The 21,565-nt window shown below is 42.0% G+C and overlaps 2 protein-coding genes across 8 annotated transcripts in view; one reads left to right on the forward strand and one right to left on the reverse strand.

Annotated features, from left to right (window-relative positions):
- The window catches only part of LOC124007817 (rap1 GTPase-GDP dissociation stimulator 1-like), a 63,361-nt gene extending 43,643 nt beyond the window's left edge, over nucleotides 1-19,718 (reverse strand). For 2 of the 5 annotated variants that reach the window (XM_046318596.1, XM_046318592.1), the window contains exons 1-3: nucleotides 19,245-19,718; nucleotides 15,334-15,444; nucleotides 12,579-12,701 (exon numbers count right to left, since the gene is read on the reverse strand). In XM_046318596.1, coding sequence (XP_046174552.1) covers nucleotides 12,579-12,701; nucleotides 15,334-15,444; nucleotides 19,245-19,248 — 238 coding nt within the window. In that variant the 5' untranslated portion in view covers nucleotides 19,249-19,718. The remainder of the gene's footprint in view (nucleotides 1-12,578; nucleotides 12,702-15,333; nucleotides 15,445-19,244) is intronic. The other 3 variants (XM_046318595.1, XM_046318593.1, XM_046318594.1) reach the window with 3 other exon arrangements.
- A 1,037-nt stretch (nucleotides 19,719-20,755) lies between these two features.
- slc1a1 (solute carrier family 1 member 1) overlaps nucleotides 20,756-21,565 on the forward strand; it is a 35,409-nt gene continuing 34,599 nt past the window's right edge. For 2 of the 3 annotated variants that reach the window (XM_046320272.1, XM_046320275.1), the window contains exon 1: nucleotides 20,756-20,883. The gene's annotated coding sequence lies outside the window, so the exon portion shown is untranslated. The remainder of the gene's footprint in view (nucleotides 20,884-21,565) is intronic. The other variant, XM_046320274.1, reaches the window with a different exon arrangement.

The following is a 21,565-nucleotide window of genomic DNA, read 5'->3' on the forward strand; positions in this document are numbered from 1 at the left end:
CCTAATGCTAATTAGCATTGGCTTGTGCAACTGCCTCCAACTTCATTACATTCTGGACACAGACAAGTGGTATCCATGAGTTCATCTAAACCTGGGGGAGTCGATAAAGGGCCTCATGGCCAAAATCCCCAAATTACCCATGAGCAGTGTCTCGGTGAAACTTCCCCCTCATACCACTCTGAATGGACACTCGAGAAGGACCCTAGAGAAAGGTGGTGCCGTGAGGTCTCGATTAAAGATGCAGTCCGGGATCCTAAGTACTTAAATATTGTACATACAAACTGCCAAAAAATAAATGTAAAAAACTCCAGGGACTCGTTTTGGCTTGTGAGCACACTACTTTCAAAATTACTGACTGAAATTATACAAAACCTTTGAAGCAACAATTTAAAGCTGTAATCGGAAGTTTAAACAAAACATTTCCATGCTCTTGTTTCAGTAGATAGGCTGAGGGAAGGGGCTTCAGAAATGTAACCACTCTCAAATTCATAGAGCTATGAATGCAATGACTGACCATCCATTAGATCATAAAGCTACCAACACTGCTTACACAGTATGGTAACCTATCCAGGGATTTTCTTGGGTGCCTTTGATACATTTTCAGGTTGAAAATCACTTTCAATGTGAACTTAAACAAGATAGGTCCATCTTTTCATTTGAAAACAATCACCAAAATAAAAAGCAGATTGTTTGATCAAAACCCAGCATTCTTTGCGACTTATGTGCGACTCGATTCCAAGTCTCAGACTCGAGTTTCCATCTCTGCATTCTCATTGTAAAAGGTACAGAGAGAGTTCTTATTTTCAGAAAGTCTAAAATGTGTATTTGTAGATAAAAGGAGTAGAAGCATAGCTAAATTAATTAATCATTGTGGCAACCAAATGTACTGGCTCTTTTAGAATTAATTATCATAATGAGATGATATCATGATTCAACATGTGAGGTAAGGATGTTCTAGTTCACTGGTATTCAACTCTTACACTACGACATTCGGGGCCCGCTGTCACGACTTCCGCCGAAGTTGGTCCCTCTCCCCCCCTCACGTCCTTGTGGGTGATTGTTTATTGTAAGTGTTTGTTCACGTCTGTCCTGGTGTGTGTTTACCCCTCATGTCCTTGTGGGTGAATGTTTATTGTAAGTGTTTGTGCACATCTGTCCTGGTGTGTGTTTACCCCTCATGTCCCTGTGGGTGATTGTTTATTGTAAGTGTTCCTTGTCCTGGGTGATTGTTTATTGTAAGTGTTTGTTCACGTCTGTCCTGTGTCCTTGTGGGTGATTGTTTATTGTAAGTGTTTGTTCACGTGTCCTGGTGTGTGTTTACCCCTCATGTCCTTGTGGGTGATTGTTTATTGTAAGTGTTTGTGCACGTCTGTCCTGGTGTGTGTTTACCCCTCATGTCCTTGTGGGTGATTGTTTATTGTAAGTGTTTGTGCACGTCTGTCCTCGTGGGTGATTGTTTATTGTAAGTGTTGTTCACGTCTGTCCTCGTGTTCATTTACCCCTCATGTCCTTGTGGGTAAGTGTTTGTTCGTCTGTCCTGGTGTGTGTTTACCCCTCATGTACTTGTGGGTGATTGTTTATTGTAAGTGTTTGTTCACGTCTGTCCTGGTGTGTGTTTACACCTCATGTCCTTGTGGGTGATTTTTTATTGTAAGTGTTTGTTCACGTCTGTCCTGGTGTGTGTTTACCCCTCATGTCCTTGTGGGTGATTGTTTATTGTAAGTGTTTGTTCACGTCTGTCCTGGTGTGTGTCCTTGTGGGTGATTGTTTATTGTAAGTGTTCGTTCACGTCTGTCCTGGTGTGTGTTTACCCCTAATGTCCTTGTGGGTGATTGTTTATTGTAAGTGTTTGTGCACGTCTGTCCTTGTGGGTGATTGTTTATTGTAAGTGTTCGTTCACGTCTGTCCTGGTGTGTGTTTACCCCTCATGTCCTTGTGGGTGATTGTTTATTGTAAGTGTTCGTTCACGTCTGTCCTGGTGTGTGTTTACCCCTCATGTCCTTGTGGGTGATTGTTTATTGTAAGTGTTCGTTCACGTCTGTCCTGGTGTGTGTTTACCCCTCATGTCCTTGTGGGTGATTGTTTATTGTAAGTGTTCGTTCACGTTTGTCCTGGTGTGTGTTTACCCCTCACGTCCTTGTGGGTGATTGTTTATTGTAAGTGTTTGTTCACGTCTGTCCTGGTGTGTGTTTACCCCTCATGTCCTTGTGGGTGATTGTTTATTGTAAGTGTTTGTTCACGTCTGTCCTGGTGTGTGTTTACCCCTCATGTCCTTGTGGGTGATTGTTTATTGTAAGTGTTTGTGCACGTCTGTCCTGGTGTATGTTTACCCCTCATGTCCTTGTGGGTGATTGTTTATTGTAAGTGTTTGTGCACGTCTGTCCTTGTGGGTGATTGTTTATTGTAAGTGTTGTTCACGTCTGTCCTCGTGTTCATTTACCCCTCATGTCCTTGTGGGTAAGTGTTTGTTCGTCTGTCCTGGTGTGTGTTTACCCCTCATGTACTTGTGGGTGATTGTTTATTGTAAGTGTTTGTTCACGTCTGTCCTGGTGTGTGTTTACACCTCATGTCCTTGTGGGTGATTTTTTATTGTAAGTGTTTGTTCACGTCTGTCCTGGTGTGTGTTTACCCCTCATGTCCTTGTGGGTGATTGTTTATTGTAAGTGTTTGTTCACGTCTGTCCTGGTGTGTGTTTACCCCTCATGTCCTTGTGGGTGATTGTTTATTGTAAGTGTTCGTTCACGTCTGTCCTGGTGTGTGTTTACCCCTCATGTCCTTGTGGGTGATTTTTTATTGTAAGTGTTTGTTCACGTCTGTCCTGGTGTGTGTTTACCCCTCATGTCCTTGTGGGTGATTGTTTATTGTAAGTGTTTGTTCACGTCTGTCCTGGTGTGTGTTTACCCCTCATGTCCTTGTGGGTAAGTGTTTGTTAGTCTGTCCTGGTGTGTGTTTACCCCTCATGTACTTGTAGGTGATTGTTTATTGTAAGTGTTTGTTCACGTCTGTCCTGGTGTGTGTTTACCCCTCATGTCCTTGTGGGTGATTGTTTATTGTAAGTGTTCGTTCACGTCTGTCCTGGTGTGTGTTTACCCCTCATGTCCTTGTGGGTGATTGTTTATTGTAAGTGTTTGTTCACATCTGTCCTGGTGTGTGTTTACCCCTCATGTCCTTGTGGGTGATTGTTTATTGTAAGTGTTTGTGCACGTCTGTCCTTGTGGGTGATTGTTTATTGTAAGTGTTGTTCACGTCTGTCCTCGTGTTCATTTACCCCTCATGTCCTTGTGGGTAAGTGTTTGTTCGTCTGTCCTGGTGTGTGTTTACCCCTCATGTACTTGTGGGTGATTGTTTATTGTAAGTGTTTGTTCACGTCTGTCCTGGTGTGTGTTTACACCTCATGTCCTTGTGGGTGATTTTTTATTGTAAGTGTTTGTTCACGTCTGTCCTGGTGTGTGTTTACCCCTCATGTCCTTGTGGGTGATTGTTTATTGTAAGTGTTTGTTCACGTCTGTCCTGGTGTGTGTTTACCCCTCATGTCCTTGTGGGTGATTGTTTATTGTAAGTGTTCGTTCACGTCTGTCCTGGTGTGTGTTTACCCCTCATGTCCTTGTGGGTGATTTTTTATTGTAAGTGTTTGTTCACGTCTGTCCTGGTGTGTGTTTACCCCTCATGTCCTTGTGGGTGATTGTTTATTGTAAGTGTTTGTTCACGTCTGTCCTGGTGTGTGTTTACCCCTCATGTCCTTGTGGGTAAGTGTTTGTTAGTCTGTCCTGGTGTGTGTTTACCCCTCATGTACTTGTAGGTGATTGTTTATTGTAAGTGTTTGTTCACGTCTGTCCTGGTGTGTGTTTACCCCTCATGTCCTTGTGGGTGATTGTTTATTGTAAGTGTTCGTTTTTCTGTCCTGGTGTGTGTTTACCCCTCATGTCCTTGTGGGTGATTTTTTATTGTAAGTGTTTGTTCACGTCTGTCCTGGTGTGTGTTTACCCCTCATGTCCTTGTGGGTGATTGTTTATTGTAAGTGTTTGTTCACGTCTGTCCTCGTGTGCATTTACCCCTCATGTCCTTGTGGGTAAGTGTTTGTTAGTCTGTCCTGGTGTGTGTTTACCCCTGATGTCCTTGTGGGTGATTGTTTATTGTAAGTGTTTGTTCACGTCTGTCCTCGTGTGCATCGGGTTATTTACCCATTATTTGATTGTTCCGTTTTCCAGTGGTTTTTTTTGTTTGTTATTAAACTGCGCCGTTTGGAAAAAACACAGTTTTTTGCTCTCCTGCGTCTGACTTCTCTGCCGCCAGTAACACCCCCCTTACACCCAGTAACACCCCCCTTACACCCAGTAACACCCCCCTTACACCCAGTAACACCCCCCTTACACCCGCTGGTTTTCTGTTCTACCTGATCATTAATGGCACACACCTGGTCTTCCAACTCCAAATCAGTCTGATTAGAGGGGAACAATGAAAAAAAGCAGTGGAAATGTCTTCAAGGTCCAGAGTTGAATTTCTAGATCATCAAAAGTGTTATTAACACGATGCTTCTTTTCAGGACCATAGTCCAACAGCACGACAGTTGTACAGCAGCCCGTGTCTTGAGTCAGTCCAGCTAGAAGACATTGAACTGTACAATACACTGAGACCTGTGCAGGAGAAGACAGTGTCTTTCATTTCCTGCACTCTGACATTAGCCCTAATCATAAGAATACATTATTATTATTTTTTAAACAGGCTATGCATTTCCCAATCGAAATGTACAACTATTACTTCTCATTGCAAACATCTTGATCATTTTTAGCACAAAGTAACTGGTGATCTAAAGTTTAAATGCATAACAGATCATTTTTCAGAGATATCGCTAACAGCAAGCAAACTGCAATAAAAAAAAAACCAGTTGCACTCACCTGATGATTGATTTGATTTTATTAGGATCTCTTTTAGTCCCCATGTGGACTAATCTTCCAAGAGTCCTTAAACATTCAAATACAATTTACAATACGATCACATAACACACTGTTACAAACAGACATATTGACCAGATAAATACTCCAGCACAACTTTCCTATGTATTGTTTGAATGTATATATTGAAAAGGTTTCTGGTTTGCTCAGATAAATTACTACATTTCTTTATTTCTCTAAATCAAAATGTTATTTCGCCTATTTCTCTGTTCTGTCTGGATAACACAGATGGTGGACAATCTATTCCTATTATTTACTGAATGTTTCTTACCAACTGAATACTGTTGCGAATAGAGTTTGGCCGTTTCAAATGGTGTATATTATGACATAAAAAGAGCATGTCTGTTTTTTTTAAATTATCTTGTTGATTGATAACAAACCAAGAGCATTGAGCATGACTACAACAAAAATAAATCATATCTCCACCTTAACAATCCTTGCTGCTTTGTTCTGTGCAATCTGCAGCCTCCTAATTTCACTTGCTGATGCATTTCCCCAGAACACAGAACAGTAGTTCACCTGACTCTCAATTAATGGTTATTTGCTTAATCTTTCCTGGTGAATACACACACACACACACACACACACACACACACACACACACACACACACACACACACACAATTAGTTATTAGAGATTACCATGATAAGCAGGTGTCTAGCTGCACTCCGAGTAGTTTGGTTTCTGCCACGTCCTCAATTTGTACCCCTCCCATACTTCATTGTATCCCATGCTGTGTTGGCTTTTTCCTGGTGGATCGGACCAACTTAACTTTGGTTTTCTTGGGTGTTTAAAACAAATTTGTTTCTGCAAACCCACTCCCTGATATTTTCCAAATCTACTTGAGGTTGCTGCATCTGTTGAATCAATTGATCATTTGAAATGTAACTTCTTGTTGAAAGTTAACCACTCCTATTTGCCATTGTTTCAATCTAAACCTACACGAAAGTGTGTGCTCTCAGGCCTGGAAGGAAGCTAAATTAATTATGCTACCGAAGAACAGCAAAGCACTTCATTGGTTCAAACAGCTGACCAATCAGCCAGCTACCATGCCTTAGTAAACTTTTGAACAAAACTGTGTTTGACCAGATACAATGCTATTTCACATTAAACAGATTAACTACTGAATTTCAGCATGCTTATAGGGAAGGGGACTCAACATGTATGGCACTTACACAAAAGCAATGATTGGCTAAAATAAATTGCTAAGAAGATTGGGGGAGCTGTTTTGTTTGACTTCAATACAGCTTTTGATATTATCAAAAACAAATATTTTCTACTGCTGAAAAAAAAAAAAATGTGTTATGGCTTACATCCTCTGCCATATCGTGGATCAAGAGTTACCGGTCTAAGAGAACACATAGGGTGTTTTTTAATAGAAGTCTCTCCAACATAATCCAAGATGGCTGCCAATCAGTCTTTCCGTTTGTATGTTTGATCCTTGAGATCAGAGTTGTTTTAATGACCCGATCATATCTACAGAAGTAAATACTTGATGTGAGGGTGGATGCTGCATATAACTATTTTTAGATCTGTCTCTATTTTACAAAATGTGTTTGTACAAATATGTCTGATTGAGAAAGCCCCCCCCCCCATTACTCGAGCTGCTCGTAACTGTAGCCTACACCTTTTTTGGAGTTGGAGCGAACAGAGTCGGGAGAGTCTGTCTGAGCGCAAGGCCTGCTACTGGAGCGTACAGGTCTGCACGCCCAATTTTTCAGTTTTTAATTTGTTAAAAAAGTTTGAAATATCCAACAAATGTCGTTCCACTTCATGATTGTGTCCCACTTGTTGTTGATTCTTCACAAAAAAATAGTTTTATATCTTTATGTTTGAAGCCTGAAATGTGGCAAAAGGTCGCAAAGTTCAAGGGGGCCGAATACTTTCGCAAGGCACTGTATCTCCAAACTCCCGATCCTGGCCAAAGTCTATGAATCCCGAGTGAACTCCGTTTTAAAAAACTTCCCCATTGAAAAGAACATGCAGGATTCAGTCTGGCTTTAGATCGGGGCACAGCACCACAACTGCAGCTATTATGGCAGTGGCAAATTACATCATGCACTTGATAAAAAGCAACATTGTGCTGCTCTGTTTGTTGATTTATCAAAGGCATTTGATTCAGTTGACAATGAATTGTTGCTCGCTAGACTCAGTAACATTGGTCTCAGTGAAGGGGCAGTAAACTGGTTTAAGAACTATCGTTCTGACAGAACACTGTGTATATGCTGACAATCACAAATCTAGCTTTCTTGAGATTAATAGAGGTGTGCCCGAGGGTTACATTTTAGCTCCTGTGTTGTCCTCAATTGTATTAATGATTTGGGAAATGGGAAGCAACCAGCAAAGTTGCAGATGATACAGTCATATATTAATGTGCTCCTTCTCTGGTTCATGCTGTTGAAGAGCTCCAGACTGCTTTTCAGTCATGGCAAGCCTCCCTTTATGGTCTCAAACTCATCATGAATGGGTTTTTTTTTACATGACCTTTGCCAGAGCTCACACTCAGCCAGAGAAGGTTAGCATTGTCACATATGGTGGCTTATCCATTGAAAAAGTGTAATCCTACATATAGCTAGATATATGGTTGGATGACAAGTTGTCCTTTAAAGTAAATTTAGATAATTTTGTGAGGAAGCTTAAATTGGAATTGGGGTTTTATTTTTCTTAAGGCTTGCTTCCCACTTATGGTTAGAAAGAAGCTTGTTTTCTCTCTAATTGATTATATACTTGTTGTATATGCATGCAGCCTCTGTCTTACAGAGGCTGGACTTTGTTTATCATGCATACTTGGGCTTTATTACAAATGCCAAGTCACTCACCCACCATTGCACCAAATGGTAGGTTGGAACTCACTTTATATGTGCAGAAAGTTACATTTGTAGGTGTTTCGTCTACAAAGTAACTGCTGGTGGTCTCCACCACCAGCAGTGACCATACACCATCTGCTAGGTGGTTGCTACTTAAAGTCCCCAGGACATGTACAGTATTAAGCAAGACTGCCTTCTCTTCTTGTGCACCAGAGGCATGGAAAAGTCTACAACCCATGCTGTATCTAGATATGTTTGTGCCATTGAATTAAATATTTTGATGAAAGACTGTTACATAGGAGTGTAAATGCTTTTTTTAGGCTGGATCATGTTGTTGAATTGTATTGTTGTATGTTTTAGTTCTGTAATGTATTGATTGTTGCGGCCTTCTTGGCAAAGTCTCCCTTGAAAAAGAGACTCGGTCTCAATGGACTTTTCCTGGTTAAATAAAGGTTAAATAAAATAAAGTGGGCATACCCCAGGGAAGCTGTCTAGGCCTCTTACTATTAAAAATGTTTACTAATGACCTGCCAATGGCACTGAGTTAAGCCTGTGTGTCTATGTATGCTGATGACTCAACATCAGCTACCACAGCAAGGGAAATCACTGCAACACTTAACAAAGAGCCACAGTCAGTTTAAGAATTGGTGACAAGTAATAAGATCGTCCTAAATATTTAGAAAACACAAAACATTGCATTTAGGACAAACCATTCACTAAATCTTGAAATGAATAATGTGGAATTTGAGAAAGTTGATGGATGTAACCCTGGATTGTAAACTATCATGCTCAAAACATATTTTTGCAACGGTAGCGAAGATGGGGAGAGGTCTGTCCGTAATAAAGAGCTACTCTGCTTTCTTGACATCACTATCAACAAAACAAGTCCTACAGGCCCTAGTTTTGTCACACCTGTACTACTGTCCAGTCATATAGTCAATTGCCAAAAAGAGGGACATTACAGTTGGCCCGGAGCAGCACGACTGGCCCTTAAATGTACACGGAGAGCTAACATCAATAACATGCCAATCTCTCCTGGCTCAAAATAGAGGAGAGATTGACTGCATCACTACATGTCAATACCTCTCACAAGACATGTTGAAAGCACAGGGCTGCCTGTTCAAACAAATAGCACCCTGCTCCGACACACATGCATACCCTGCAAAACATGGCACCAGGGGTCTCTTCACAGTCCCCAAGACCAGAACTGACTCGGTGAAACGCACAGTACTACATGGAACTCTATTCCACATCAAGTAACTCAAGCAAGCAGTAAAAATCAAACTTTACTTAAAACTATGCCTTATGAAACGTGGACCGGGAAGAGACAACCAGGCGCATAGTCGAAACTTACAAATGCATTTTACTCAGGAATGCAAAAAAAAAGAACAAAAAAAGGTTATTTTAGTCCAGTAGGTTTGACACAGTGAGCCTTCAACAGGGAACTGGGCATAGATATCTCCAGGGCCACTGACAGATAAAATGCCAGTGGGATGGTGTAAATGATCAGGCTGGCACATCAGCAGGCAGCGATCATTAGATGCTGCTAAAAGTACATTAATTATCTCAACCGTTTCCTCCCCCAACTCGGTCACTTCCGTTCAACTCGGTGCCTGCCTCTCTGAAACCCACTCATAATTACCCTACAAGCATCTGATGACAGTGCAGCATCTGGGTTGAGGGGCCATGCATATTATAATTTGTCACGTGGCAAATGGAAGACTACTCGAGTCCAATATGTGGCCAAGAAAAATGGGACTTCTTTACAATTGGAGAAGTCAAGAAGCTGTCAACTTATTTTTAAATGACCAATCTCATCCGTGCTATCGTAACGCTTTAACACGCGCACTATTTAGCTGTGATGTCATGGGTAATAAGAGTGTTATTAATGCCGTATGTTGACAGAATGAATAAATCTATCCCCTATAATCTCACCTTTTATCTTATGGTCTCTAACAAACAGTTAGTTCCTGAATCTCAACAACCAGCCACTCAACTGCTGTGCATGTTCCTTTGATCAAGCCACAGTATGGCATGGAGTAAATAAATGAATCACTGTGCCGATGTGTGAAATGTTCTACTGTCTAGGAAAGCCAGATAGATGGCAACACCAACAAACAGGTCTCCTATTGGTGCCTGCTGTTTAGGAGTCTGAAGCCATCGGTTGCCGTTCGAACGGGAAAAAGCATCATTTCCAATGGTGAGTGGGGCGGCAAACAACCAACAAGGACAAGTCCACAATCTAGGCTACACAGCAAAAATATATAGACTATCACCCATACGTGACTCTCGAAGATTGAAAACACGCAACATTTTCATCCATAGTCTTGAACATCAGCCCACAAATAGATAAATCACCATCCCATTCAATAAACCCTTTTGAACCCAAAGTGGCCGTCGACTGCCTTTCTTTAAAATGACTATAGCGGCTGCGAACGGGCTTGTTTTTATAACAATACCGGTGTCAACCTCGCAATATTATCTTGCTAACGACCCGCTGTCGTATTCGCGTGGATGTTGTCATCAACCAGAAGCAGGGTATGCCGTCATTTGACCAACATTTTTTTCTCCCAATTCATTACTCAAATTGACAGCTCCCTAGCAGACACAACTTTTCACTGTGAAAGAGGCTTTATCTATGTTGGTTGGCGATACGGATTTGCACAGTTCCTTGCACTTAAAAAAAAGAGATGATGTCGAGGTGAGTGAAATGAGGAAACAGCATATATACGTGTTGTGGATGTTTGATGCTGTGTTTATCTGGTGGGCTTAGGTTATGGTTTGTCATGTTTGCTTGGGGCAGATATTCATAGGCTATGCAATGCCTCGTATCCTGTCGTGTTGGGTAGTAGATGCCAGTGTAGTGGAGCTCATTTGAGGAATTGGATCATTTTTTTCATAGCCAGCTAACAAGTTGCTTGTTTTGTACCGTTTCTACCGATGCAATTCATTTGGAAACTGTCCGAGCTTCATAACTAATCAGCTAACATTGGCGAACTCTGCAGTTAGTCTGTCAGGCAAGAAAGCAAGAGTTGGAGGAGAGAGACAGTGTGTGTGGGTGGAACGGGAGGCGTGTAACTGTATCACCCATTATACAAACCCCTTATTAGGAAGAGAGTATGTGTATGTTGAGAAAAAGAAAGGACGGGAGAGAGAGTGTGAGACATTATGTTCCTGACTACAATTGTATCCTATTTGTTGCTCCTCTCCCTCTGTTCCTGTAGGTCAGTGAAAGAGAATGAATTGACGTGGAGAGTCAGGGCTCAGCAGCAAAAGGCAGGGAGGAAGAGGAGTTAGAGATGACTGGAGAGTGGAGGGAGAGAGGAGGAGAGTAGAAGAGGAGGTAGAGGAACACGAGGGAGAACGAAGAAGAGCACAAAGTCCCACTATTCACCCTTGTACCACACAGCCTGGGGCTAAAGTGACAGTGGCAGGGGTTTTGGAGTTGCTTATAAAGGTGGTAGGAGCGTATCTGTTCCAGAGCTTGTAATGTTTCACAACAATAAAATGGGAGGGGTTGACCATCTTGACCAACTGAGGAGCTATTACAATGTTGGACGCACGGGCAGAAAATGTGTTTTGGGGGATGCTCAACATTGCCATCATAGATATGTACATTGTGTGGGGGACCCTGCAAAAGCCCCTTCACAGAAACCACAGGCGCTGGTCCCAGAAGGCATTCAAAACGCAGCTTGTGCATTGACTTTGTGATATGGCTACAGTGCCAAGAGTGTGACACCAGGGAGTGTAGACTGAGTTTTAACTCATAATTTGAAAGCAGGTGAAGTTTGAAGGGTGCGAGAGAGGGTGTGTGGTGTGCATCCTGAGTAGACGCAAGGCAACGAGTGGGAGATGTATAGAAACTTCCTTGGAGTGCTCTACGTATTTGGCAACACCTTGCATGATGAGGCCGTGCTTCCAGCAGTTCCATGACATGATGTAGGCTAAATGCAAACACTAACGTGACGGTGTGAAATATGAATTTGTCCTACAGATCTTTCACTGTGTCTGAACAGTTTTTAAAAATGTATCTTCTCTCTCTAATGCTGGTTTCAGTTACTGAGTTGTCAAAGTAGGCTATTATTTCTACATTTTGTGTCAGGCCTGGTCTGTACTAAACCTTATTGAGAGAGGTTATCAACATGTTGAAATAGTCTCAGAACAGTTGTTTGCATTTCTACAAGAATAAGAATAGTTGTCAAATTCAAAGCCTACTTTGTGTGGGTTGTGAAATGCTTTCTGAAAATTGTCCTATGGTCACATTTTGGATACATTTTTTTATATGTAAATAATATTTCTAAGTATAATATATTATACTTGGTACATTTTGAGTGAGTCATTTAGTCAAATTTACTACAATTGAAATACTCTAGGGTTTGTTGTTAAGTGCAAATCTTTTTTGATAGTGTCTATACACAATGGAAGACAAAATGTGTGTTATTCCTACTGACATGAATGTGTCATTAAAGAGGTTGTGCTCTTTAAAACTAACTTAACTTGTAATTGACATTTGTTCTTTGTTTTTGAGCCATCTGTGTGTTTGAAATGTGTGAGAAAAATTAGCTTCATCTTAAATTCTCAGTCAGCTACAGCAGCATCTTAGTAATTCTATTGGGGTCTAAAGGCTTAACATGGAAAATTAAGATAATGCTAACTAAATGAGAAATACATACATATAAATGTAGGCTAAATCGCCTGAGAATAAACAAAGTGTAAAAATTGGATACTGACAAGATGGCGGAACCAAAAGTGAGAAGAATGATGCTTCCTGGGGAGGATGAGATGAGGTGTGCAGAAACCAAGCGAAGGGTGCCTCACCATTTTTGGCCACCTCGGCTATGATGTTGGCTACTTTGGGGGTGCAGGAGGACTGTGGGGCCAGCAGGGTGGGAAGCAGGGGGAGAACACCCATCTCCTGGATCTTCTCACTGGCGTCAGCATCTAGGAGGGGAAAGGAGAAGGGGAGAGAGGAGGTGAACAGTTGGGGGAAAAAAAGGGCTTTCTCAATTTGCCTTTCGATTAATCCTTGCATAATATCCCCTTGACCCCATCTGAGTCAGCAGGTAGCCTAGCGGTTAGAAGTGTTGACCCAGCAAGGTGGAAAAATCTACCGTTCTGCCCTTGAGCAAGGCAGTTAACCCCCAACAGCAACTGCTCCCCAGGCACAAATGATGCAGACGCTGATTAAGGCAGCCGTCCACACCAGTCTGATTCAGAGGGGTTGGGTTAAATGAGGAAGACACATTTCGGTTGGATGCATTCAGTTGTACAACTGACTAGGATTTGCCTTTCCCTTTCCCTATTGAAGGAGAAGATCCAAGAACCTGCCCTCTGTCCTTCACCAAAGCTTTTTGAAAACGAGGCAAGTGGAGAGGACGTATGGATGAGCTGGGCAAGGTGAAGCGGATAATCCTTTTCCATTCCATCCAGGTCGTTCAACTTGTTGGGCTATTTATGATCATCCCAAGCCAGGTTCCATGAATAAAATGACTAGCAGTTTGAAAATAGCGCAGCTATTAAATTATTATTGTAACCAAATACATTTTTTATTATTAGGATCCAGGTGGTATCAGAAAAAGTGTGCAGGCATTTTTTTATTTTCTTGGTCAGCACCTCACCCAAACAGAACAATCACGTGCCAATGCCAAGAGACAGGAAGTGGGTGGGTTGTGCTGCCAAGTGCAGTAAAGCATTAAAGCTACAACAGTAAACACAAAGCTAAAAGACAGCTGAGGATGCAAGATAGCCAGCAACTCAATTAACTTAAAAAAACACAAGTAAGGCCAATAAAATGCTCAAACAACAAGATACTGGATAGGCCGAGCCCAAACAGGCAGATGGTTATGTTACCCAAACTAAGGAGGATGGACAGATGTGAATAAGGCTGGCTGAGATGGGCCTTGCACGAAAACAAATGTGAGCCTGGTGACTAGAAAGTTAGATACTATATGTTCTCCATTTTCTTTGGATATTTTCTATGGTTTTGATAGTCACACAGAGGTCGACCGATTAATCGGAATGGCCGATTAATTAGGGCCGATTTCAAGTTTTCATAACAATCGGAAATCAGTATTTTTGGACACCGATTTGGCCAACCTTTATTTAAACTTTTTAACTAGGCAAGTCAGTTAAGAACACATTCTTAATACCACTGACGGACTAGGAACAGTGGGTTAACTGCCTTGTTCAGGGGCAGAACAGATTTTTTTTACCTTGTCAGCTCGGGGATTCAATCTTGCAACCTTACGGTTAACTAGTCCAACGCTCTAACCACCTGCTTTACATTGCACTCCACGAGGTGCCTGCATGTTAGGCAAATGCAGTAAGAAGCCAAGGTAAGTTTAATGCTAGCTAGCAACTTATCTTCTAAAAAAGAATCAATCATAATCACTAATGAAATACACATGGTTGATGATATTACTAGTTTATCTAGCGTGTCCTGTGTTGCATATAATCATTGCGGTGCGTATTCGCGAAAAAGTCGACTGAGCGATGGTAGGCAGCAGCAGGCTCGTAGACATTCATTCAAACAGCACTTTCTTGCGTTTTTGCCAGCAGCTCTTCGCAATGCTTCAAGCATTGAGCGGTTTATGACTTCAAGCCTATCAACTCCCGAGATTAGGCTGGTGTAAGCGATGTGAAATGGCTAGCTAGTTAGCGGGTGCGCACTAATAGCGTTTCAAATGTCACTCGCTCTGAGACTTGGAGAGGTAGTTCCGCGGCTTTTGTGGAGCGATGGGTAACGATGCTTCGAAGGTGGCTGTTGTCGATGTGTTCCTGGTTCGAGCCCAGGTAGTGGCGAGGAGAGGGACGGAAGCTATACTGTTACACTGGCAATACTAAAGTGCCTATAAGAAAATCCAATAGTCAAAGGTATATGAAATACAAATGGTTATAGAGAGAAATAGTCCTATAATTTCTATAATAACTACAGCCTAAAACTTCTTAACTGGAAATATTGAAGACTCATGTTAAAAGGAACCACCAGCTTTCACATGTTCTCATGTTCTGAGCAAGGAACTTAAACGTTAGCTTTCTTACATGGCACATATTGCACTTTTACTTTCTTCTCCAAAACTTTGTTTTTGCATTATTTATACCAAATAGAACATATTTCATTATTTGAGGCTAAATTGATTTTATTGATGTACTATATTAAGTTAAAATAAGTGTTCATTCAGTATTGTTGTAATTGTCATTATTACAAACAAAAAATAAATTTTTGAAAATCGGCATCGGGTTTTTTTTGTGGGTCCTCCAATAAATCGGTATCGGCGTTGAAAAATCATAATCGGTCGGCCTCTAAGCCCCTTACCTATCAGAACTGGTACATAATCTAGAAGGATCCACTAAATATAACCCATTAGAGGGCATATGTGTCAATGATGTTTTGAGCGTGGAGTTAATCTACTGGAAATGTCCGAATTCTGACTTCAGTGATTTGACCTTGTTTTAATCAGTTCCCAGGGGTCTTGAAAGCACCATAAACTTGCATCCATCCTGTACTGCGCATAAGGTCCTGAAGGGTACCCTCCAGCAATGTCACAGTCTGAGGAGTGTGGGTCAAACTTACTGTTGTGGGCCAGTGCTTTGAGCAGGCAGTCCAGGCAGCTCTCCACACTGTCTGTGGTGCTGTCAGCTGAGGCTAGCTTCAGCTTCTTCAACGCATCACTCAGGTTATCTGCTGGGAGAGGGGGAAAGTGAAAAGATCAATGGGCAGTGGTCCTGACCTCAGTTTACTCCTAGGTCTTAGGTAGCCTACACTGTTTTTATCAAGGGCTGGATGGCAAATTTGACCACAGCTGCTACCTTGAGCCATACAGTATAGAGCAACCCACAAGTAATATCACAGTCTAAAAGGCATACGAGAAGACGTATAGGCTACACTAAATTCACCATCCATAATTTTGTCAATGTCTGAATCTGACTGTTGAACAGTCACCATTTGCCGTCCTCTGCCTAGTATCCTGCCCCGAACCTTAGTCACTGTTACTAGCTGGCTATCACCCGGTACTCTACCCTGCACTTTAGAGAATGCTTTGCCCTCTGTACATCGAGCCATTGAACACTGGTCAATTTAATAATGTTTATATACCGTTTCACCCACTATATATGTACAGGGCATTCGGAAAGTATTCAGACCCCTTGACTTTTCCCAGTTTTGTTACAGCCTTATTCGAGAATGGATTACATTTGGGGGGTTTTCACTCATCAATCTAAACACAATACCCCATAACAAAGAAAGCAAAAACAGGTTGATAATTTTTTTCAAATGTATCACATTTACTTAAGTATTCAGCGATGTTGCCAGGTTCCCTCTAGATGTGATGCTTGGCATTCAGGCTAAAGAGTTCAATCTTGGTTTCATCAGACCAGAGAATCTTGTTTCTCATGGTCTGAGAGTCGTTTAGGCACTGTCATGTGCCTTTTACTGACGAGTGGTTTCCGTCTGGCCACACTAACATAAAGGCCAGATTGGTGGAATGCTGCAGAGATGGTTGTCCTTCTGGAAGATTCTCCCATCTCCAGAGAGGAACTCTGGAACTCTGTCAGAGAGACTATCAGGTTCTTGGTCACCTCTCTGACCAAGGCCCTTCTCCCCAATTGCTCAGTTTGTCCGGGCGGCCAGCTCTAGGAAGAGTCTTGGTGGTTCCAAACTTCTTCCATTTAAGAATGATGGGAGGCCACGGTGTTCTCAGGGACCTTCAATGCTGCAGAAATGTTTTGGTACCCTTCCCCAGATCGGTGCCTCGACACAGTCCTGTCTCGGAGCTCTATGGACAATTCCTTCGACCTCATGGCTTGGTTTTTGCTCTGACATGGACCGTCAACTGTGTGACCTTATATACCAGGTGTGTGTGCCTTCCCAAATCATGTCTAATCAGAAATATCTCAAGGATGATCAATGGAAACAGGCTGTACCTGAGCTCAATTCCGAGTCTCATCGCAAAGGGTCTGAATACTTATGTAAATAAGATATTTCTGTTTATTATTTTAATACATTTGCAAACATTTCTAAAAACCTGTTTTCGTTTCGTCATTATGGGGTATTGTGTGTAGATTTGAGAGAAATTGTTTTAATCTATCTTAGAATAAGGCTGCAATATAACCAAACGGGGAAAAAGGAAAGGGGTATGAATAATTTTAGAATGCACTGTACTCACATCACGGCTAATCCTATACAACTACTGTTGTACACCTTCAATATTCATATACTGTCTATACGCAGCATTCCGGACACTGACATTGCTCATTCTGATATTTCTTAATTTTTACTTTTTGGATTGTGTGTGTATTGTTTTGTACTGCTATGTATTATTAATGCACTGTTGGAGCTAAAAACAAGCATTTTGCTGCACCTGCGATATCTGCAAATATGTGTACGCCACCAATAGAATTTGGATTTGATTTGAATAGAAATGTGTCTCAAAACAAGAGGCCGAAAAACACTTCTGTAGCGTTATCGCACAATCAGAGACTGAAAGGTCGACAGACGGACAAACTGACTTAAAACCAAAGCCCTTCTGGCTCCTCCTGCATAAGGATGCACACAGCTGTGTGCCGCACCGACAGTCACTTCCACTGTTCCATCTCCCTCCATTCTCCTTCTCAAATGGTGGCTCTAGACAACACTGTGACAGATTGGTCAGACAGCAGTGGTCCCCAGTATAAAAATCAGGACATGAGCAGTTGTAGAGCTCATCCCTGTGGAGCTCTACAACCGTAGGCAGAGCTGACATGTGGCAGTGAGCATCAGACCATTAGGACTGCATCAACAAAACATTGGGTAAGCAGGAGCATGTCAACGCAATAATATTGTGTGGATACGAGTTCAAGTCATGATGGGAACTGCCTCAGTCCCAGGCAGTTCTTTGATGGGTCCTTATCATAATGGACATTCTCTGTCTAAGCAGTGTGCCTGGTATGCTGGGCCAACTCTAATAATTATTTAGAGATTTTGACATCCAGAGCTGTTACAGAGCTCAGCTAATGGGCTGCCCCAGGGGAAGAGGAGCTGAGGTGACAGCCACACGCTCACAGAGAGGGTGGGTGGGTGAGTGAGTGAGTGAGTGAGTGAGTGAGTGAGTGAGTGAGTGAGTGAGTGAGTGAGTGAGTGAGTGAGTGAGTGAGCAAAGACCCTGACATTCCTCCTCCCACAGATGGTCTCAAATGTGTGCAGTGAGGATTTTGGATTAAACCGTGTGACAATTTTAAAACCAGTCAAACGAGTTGTTTTTTTCCCTCCATTTTCAAGCCTGGCCTCCATTATAGAATGGATGTTTCTTGCCATTCAGATTATGGCATCAGTCAGGGTCCCTCCCTATGGCTAATGAGGCCCGAGTGACGCATTAGCGTAACACAAGACATGTCATGAAAATGTTAGAAACATATAAACAGGCCATGTTTGCATAAAGACTACGCCTGTCAATTATCCATAACACATAAGTCCAGCTTGCTGTGCCTATTGGTGATTCTACCCACCAGTCTTCAATCAAAGCATTGATAAATGCAATGAATTTAGTGTGTTACTGCTTGGCTGGAGCAAAAGCCTGCACCCACACTGACCTTCAGGGTAAGATGCCCTGAACCCTGTCCTATAAAGAGATGTCTGTGGATGGATGGGTTCATCTGACCTCCTTTCTGCATAATCACATAATGGAAAATTCTGGAGGCTAGTACCGTGTGCCTGCACATTGTATGGAGATACAAAATATACCCCAGGATTCTGGAATAATCAAAAACCCTGATGAGACAAGAGTACATCCTACTCAACAATCCAATGCAAGTCACTGGGAATAAATGATTCAAGTTAAAATGAGAGTAGCTACATTACTCCCAAAAGAGAGCATCCTCAGTCAATGCATTTCTCTTACTAAGTGTCAGGCACACAATTACTATAAAAGGCGACATGAACAGCTCGATTCGTCAGTGTGTGAGTGTAGGACTATTGCATAACAGTGTGATATTGATGGCATACATGTCTGCGCTGACCACAGTGCAGTACCCTGATGATAGTAAACAAGTAGTACGGCTGTCAACATGTACGCATGTGGTAATGTGGTAGTAGCTAGAATTTGTGTTTAACTGAATAATCCGTAGTTGACGATTCAATACAATAAATTCCATACGAGGCTCGAGCTGAAACCAAAAAAATACAACGCTGGCAGTATGGCTGTCAAGAATGCAGGTTCTGTCTCGCAATGCTCGTGTTACATAATGCCATTGCATGGGCAAGCGAATAGACAGCTTCCCGTTTCCTCCATCCACCCCACCTACTCGAATGAATCAAGAACTCAAGACACAGAGTGCGGTCTTCTAGTTGGCTGCAAACATGGGACATACATAGTTAGTTAGCTTGGCTAATTACGATACGCACCCACCTACCCTTACATGTGTGGGCTACTATGTCCACGTCGGGTCTGTGTAATCTTTACAATAATTGACAACTGGATGACGTATGATTCAGAAAGTGTTGCTACTCACCCATTTGGCTACTGTAGTGCGCGTGATAGTCCCAATCAGTTTCGAATTAGGATGCGCCCAGAAGGCTGTCAAATGGGTATTCACAGCAACAACAAAAAAATGATAAGTTATGTGTTGGTCAACACTTGATTTTATATTATTTGAAGTCGCTAGATTGCTAGCTGGCTGGTCAATCAGATATCAAGGCCCACCTTAGCTAACCCACGCCGTGTCGTACCCGGCAATACTAGCAAGCCACAACCTCACCCTCCCAGATGGCGCCGGGGATGCTTGCAGCGTAGCCTATCGTACGACCCCGAACTCACAACTACGATGGTATGGTTGTGTAATTTATCCGCTGGTAATATTGATCCACATCGACGCCAAAATTCGCTACTTCAACCACAGAGTTTTGCTCCAACGCTACAAGAAACGCACTTCCTATACTCGCTTGCTTGCTTGCAGTTGCGGCACAGAATCCATGCACAGGGAATAGCAGCCTATTGCTTGCAGTTGATTGGTTATTGGCCTGTACATAAGATCTCGTTTTCCACGATTATTGGCCAAAGTCTGTGTCGTTGGCTCGTGCCACGCCCTAAAGTGTTAAAAATGCCCACCTTTCAAGTGACATCCACAATCCATAGCAATTAAGTCACACAAACAGAATTGTAGCTACAAAGTTTGGTCTGGTTCAAAAAAAAAAAAGTTTGGTCTGGTTGCTACTTCACTGGAAAACTAAGGCACTCTTTTCATTGGACTATCTGGGTTAGGAGGGATTGGACCATAGAAATACAATTGATAGAAATTAGAATGTGCTGCTGTCTTTTGGATTACCAAAATCCATGACCGGGAACTGTCTGAAAATCAATTCTCCTGAGAAGGGCAGAGATGTATCCATATGTAATTTTACTGGGCAGAGGTTTTGTATCCATATGTATTTTTTACAGCTGTAGATTGGTACTTTCAACAAAGTTTTAAGCATGTCGTTTGAGCGTGTTTTCCGGCTAAAATAGCAAACCTGGCCCATCCCTTACTACTGTATTTATACAGTAAATCTAATAATGATAAAAATACTGTTTTGCAGATTAGAAAATGTACATTCACAGAAATACTACATTATACATGTAATTCACCGCTCACACAGACGATACCAGTTTCCAACTTCCCACCCACACATGGGAGATGGGTTGCGTAACGTTCAGTACAACAGAACGGTGTGCAACGTTGAAATCAACAGAAACGGTACGGTACTGAATGACCAATTGAAACACGTTGTGATTATGGTGTCCCGGGGGACTATTATAATATGGTATCCCGTGGGGCCTATTATAATATAACGGTGCGCACCGTTTTGGTGAAAACGTGCCGTTCAGTAAAAACCGTCACGCAAACGTAGCAAACGTTGAAGTGAACTGAATGCACCCCTGATGTAAACTACCCTATGTGTTACTGCCATCTAGCGGTGTGTTTATTAACACGCAGACCAATGTTTTCCATCTAGACAGGTTCAGTGTAGACTGGCTGACCGCAGAGGGGTATCCTAGGAAGCAAGCAACATCTACTTCTGAAGCTAAACAGCGTGTTAGCGTCACATTCCAGCTCATTCTTCATCCGTACTATGACGGTGGATATTGCTCGTCCACCTGTCGAACTCTAGCAGGTACGGCGAGTGCATGTTGTATATGGATAGTCGAACTCAGAACACTTCATTCCCTTTACCATAAAATATAGCAGTTTTGAATTTGCCTTAAAAATGCTGTAACTGCAGTCGACTGTGGCATGCAGTGCATGCTTTCAGTTCAACTGCAAAGAAAAACTGTTATTTTGGACGCAGTATTTGCAGCATACATTTTTTTCGTACGTATTGAGACAATGCTGAAACATCAATCCAGGAGAAACTCAGTGCAACATTTTCATTTGTGCGTAAAATAAAAGTTCTCTTGCAAATTCAGAAGGCTACGGTGTGAAATAGGCTTTCAGAAGTACCGTCTTTATTTTATTACTTAACTTTAATGACGTCTTTGTGCTTTTGTAACCGGTGTGAAATGGCTAGCTAGTTAGCGGAGTGCGCGCTAATAGCGTTTCAATAGCCTAAGTGGAGTTAAATGTGAGTTAATCTGCCCTGGAGTAGGTTCATTCTAAAGGATTTGCTGCCATAGAAATGTACCTTGTTAAAAGGTTGAACTCAGTTGACCAAAGTTACCTCTAACTCCTCAAACCGTCTCTAAGTTCTACTGACTGAAAGAGGAAGAGAGGAAAATATGCCTCCCTCTGCAGGTGGCATTGTTTCGCCCTCAAAGCAAGAAGTTTTTTTATGGGTGTCAAATTTGGTCAACAAAAAA

Source organism: Oncorhynchus gorbuscha, linkage group LG21 (genome assembly GCF_021184085.1).
Source record: "Oncorhynchus gorbuscha isolate QuinsamMale2020 ecotype Even-year linkage group LG21, OgorEven_v1.0, whole genome shotgun sequence".
Lineage (NCBI taxonomy): Eukaryota > Metazoa > Chordata > Actinopteri > Salmoniformes > Salmonidae > Oncorhynchus > Oncorhynchus gorbuscha.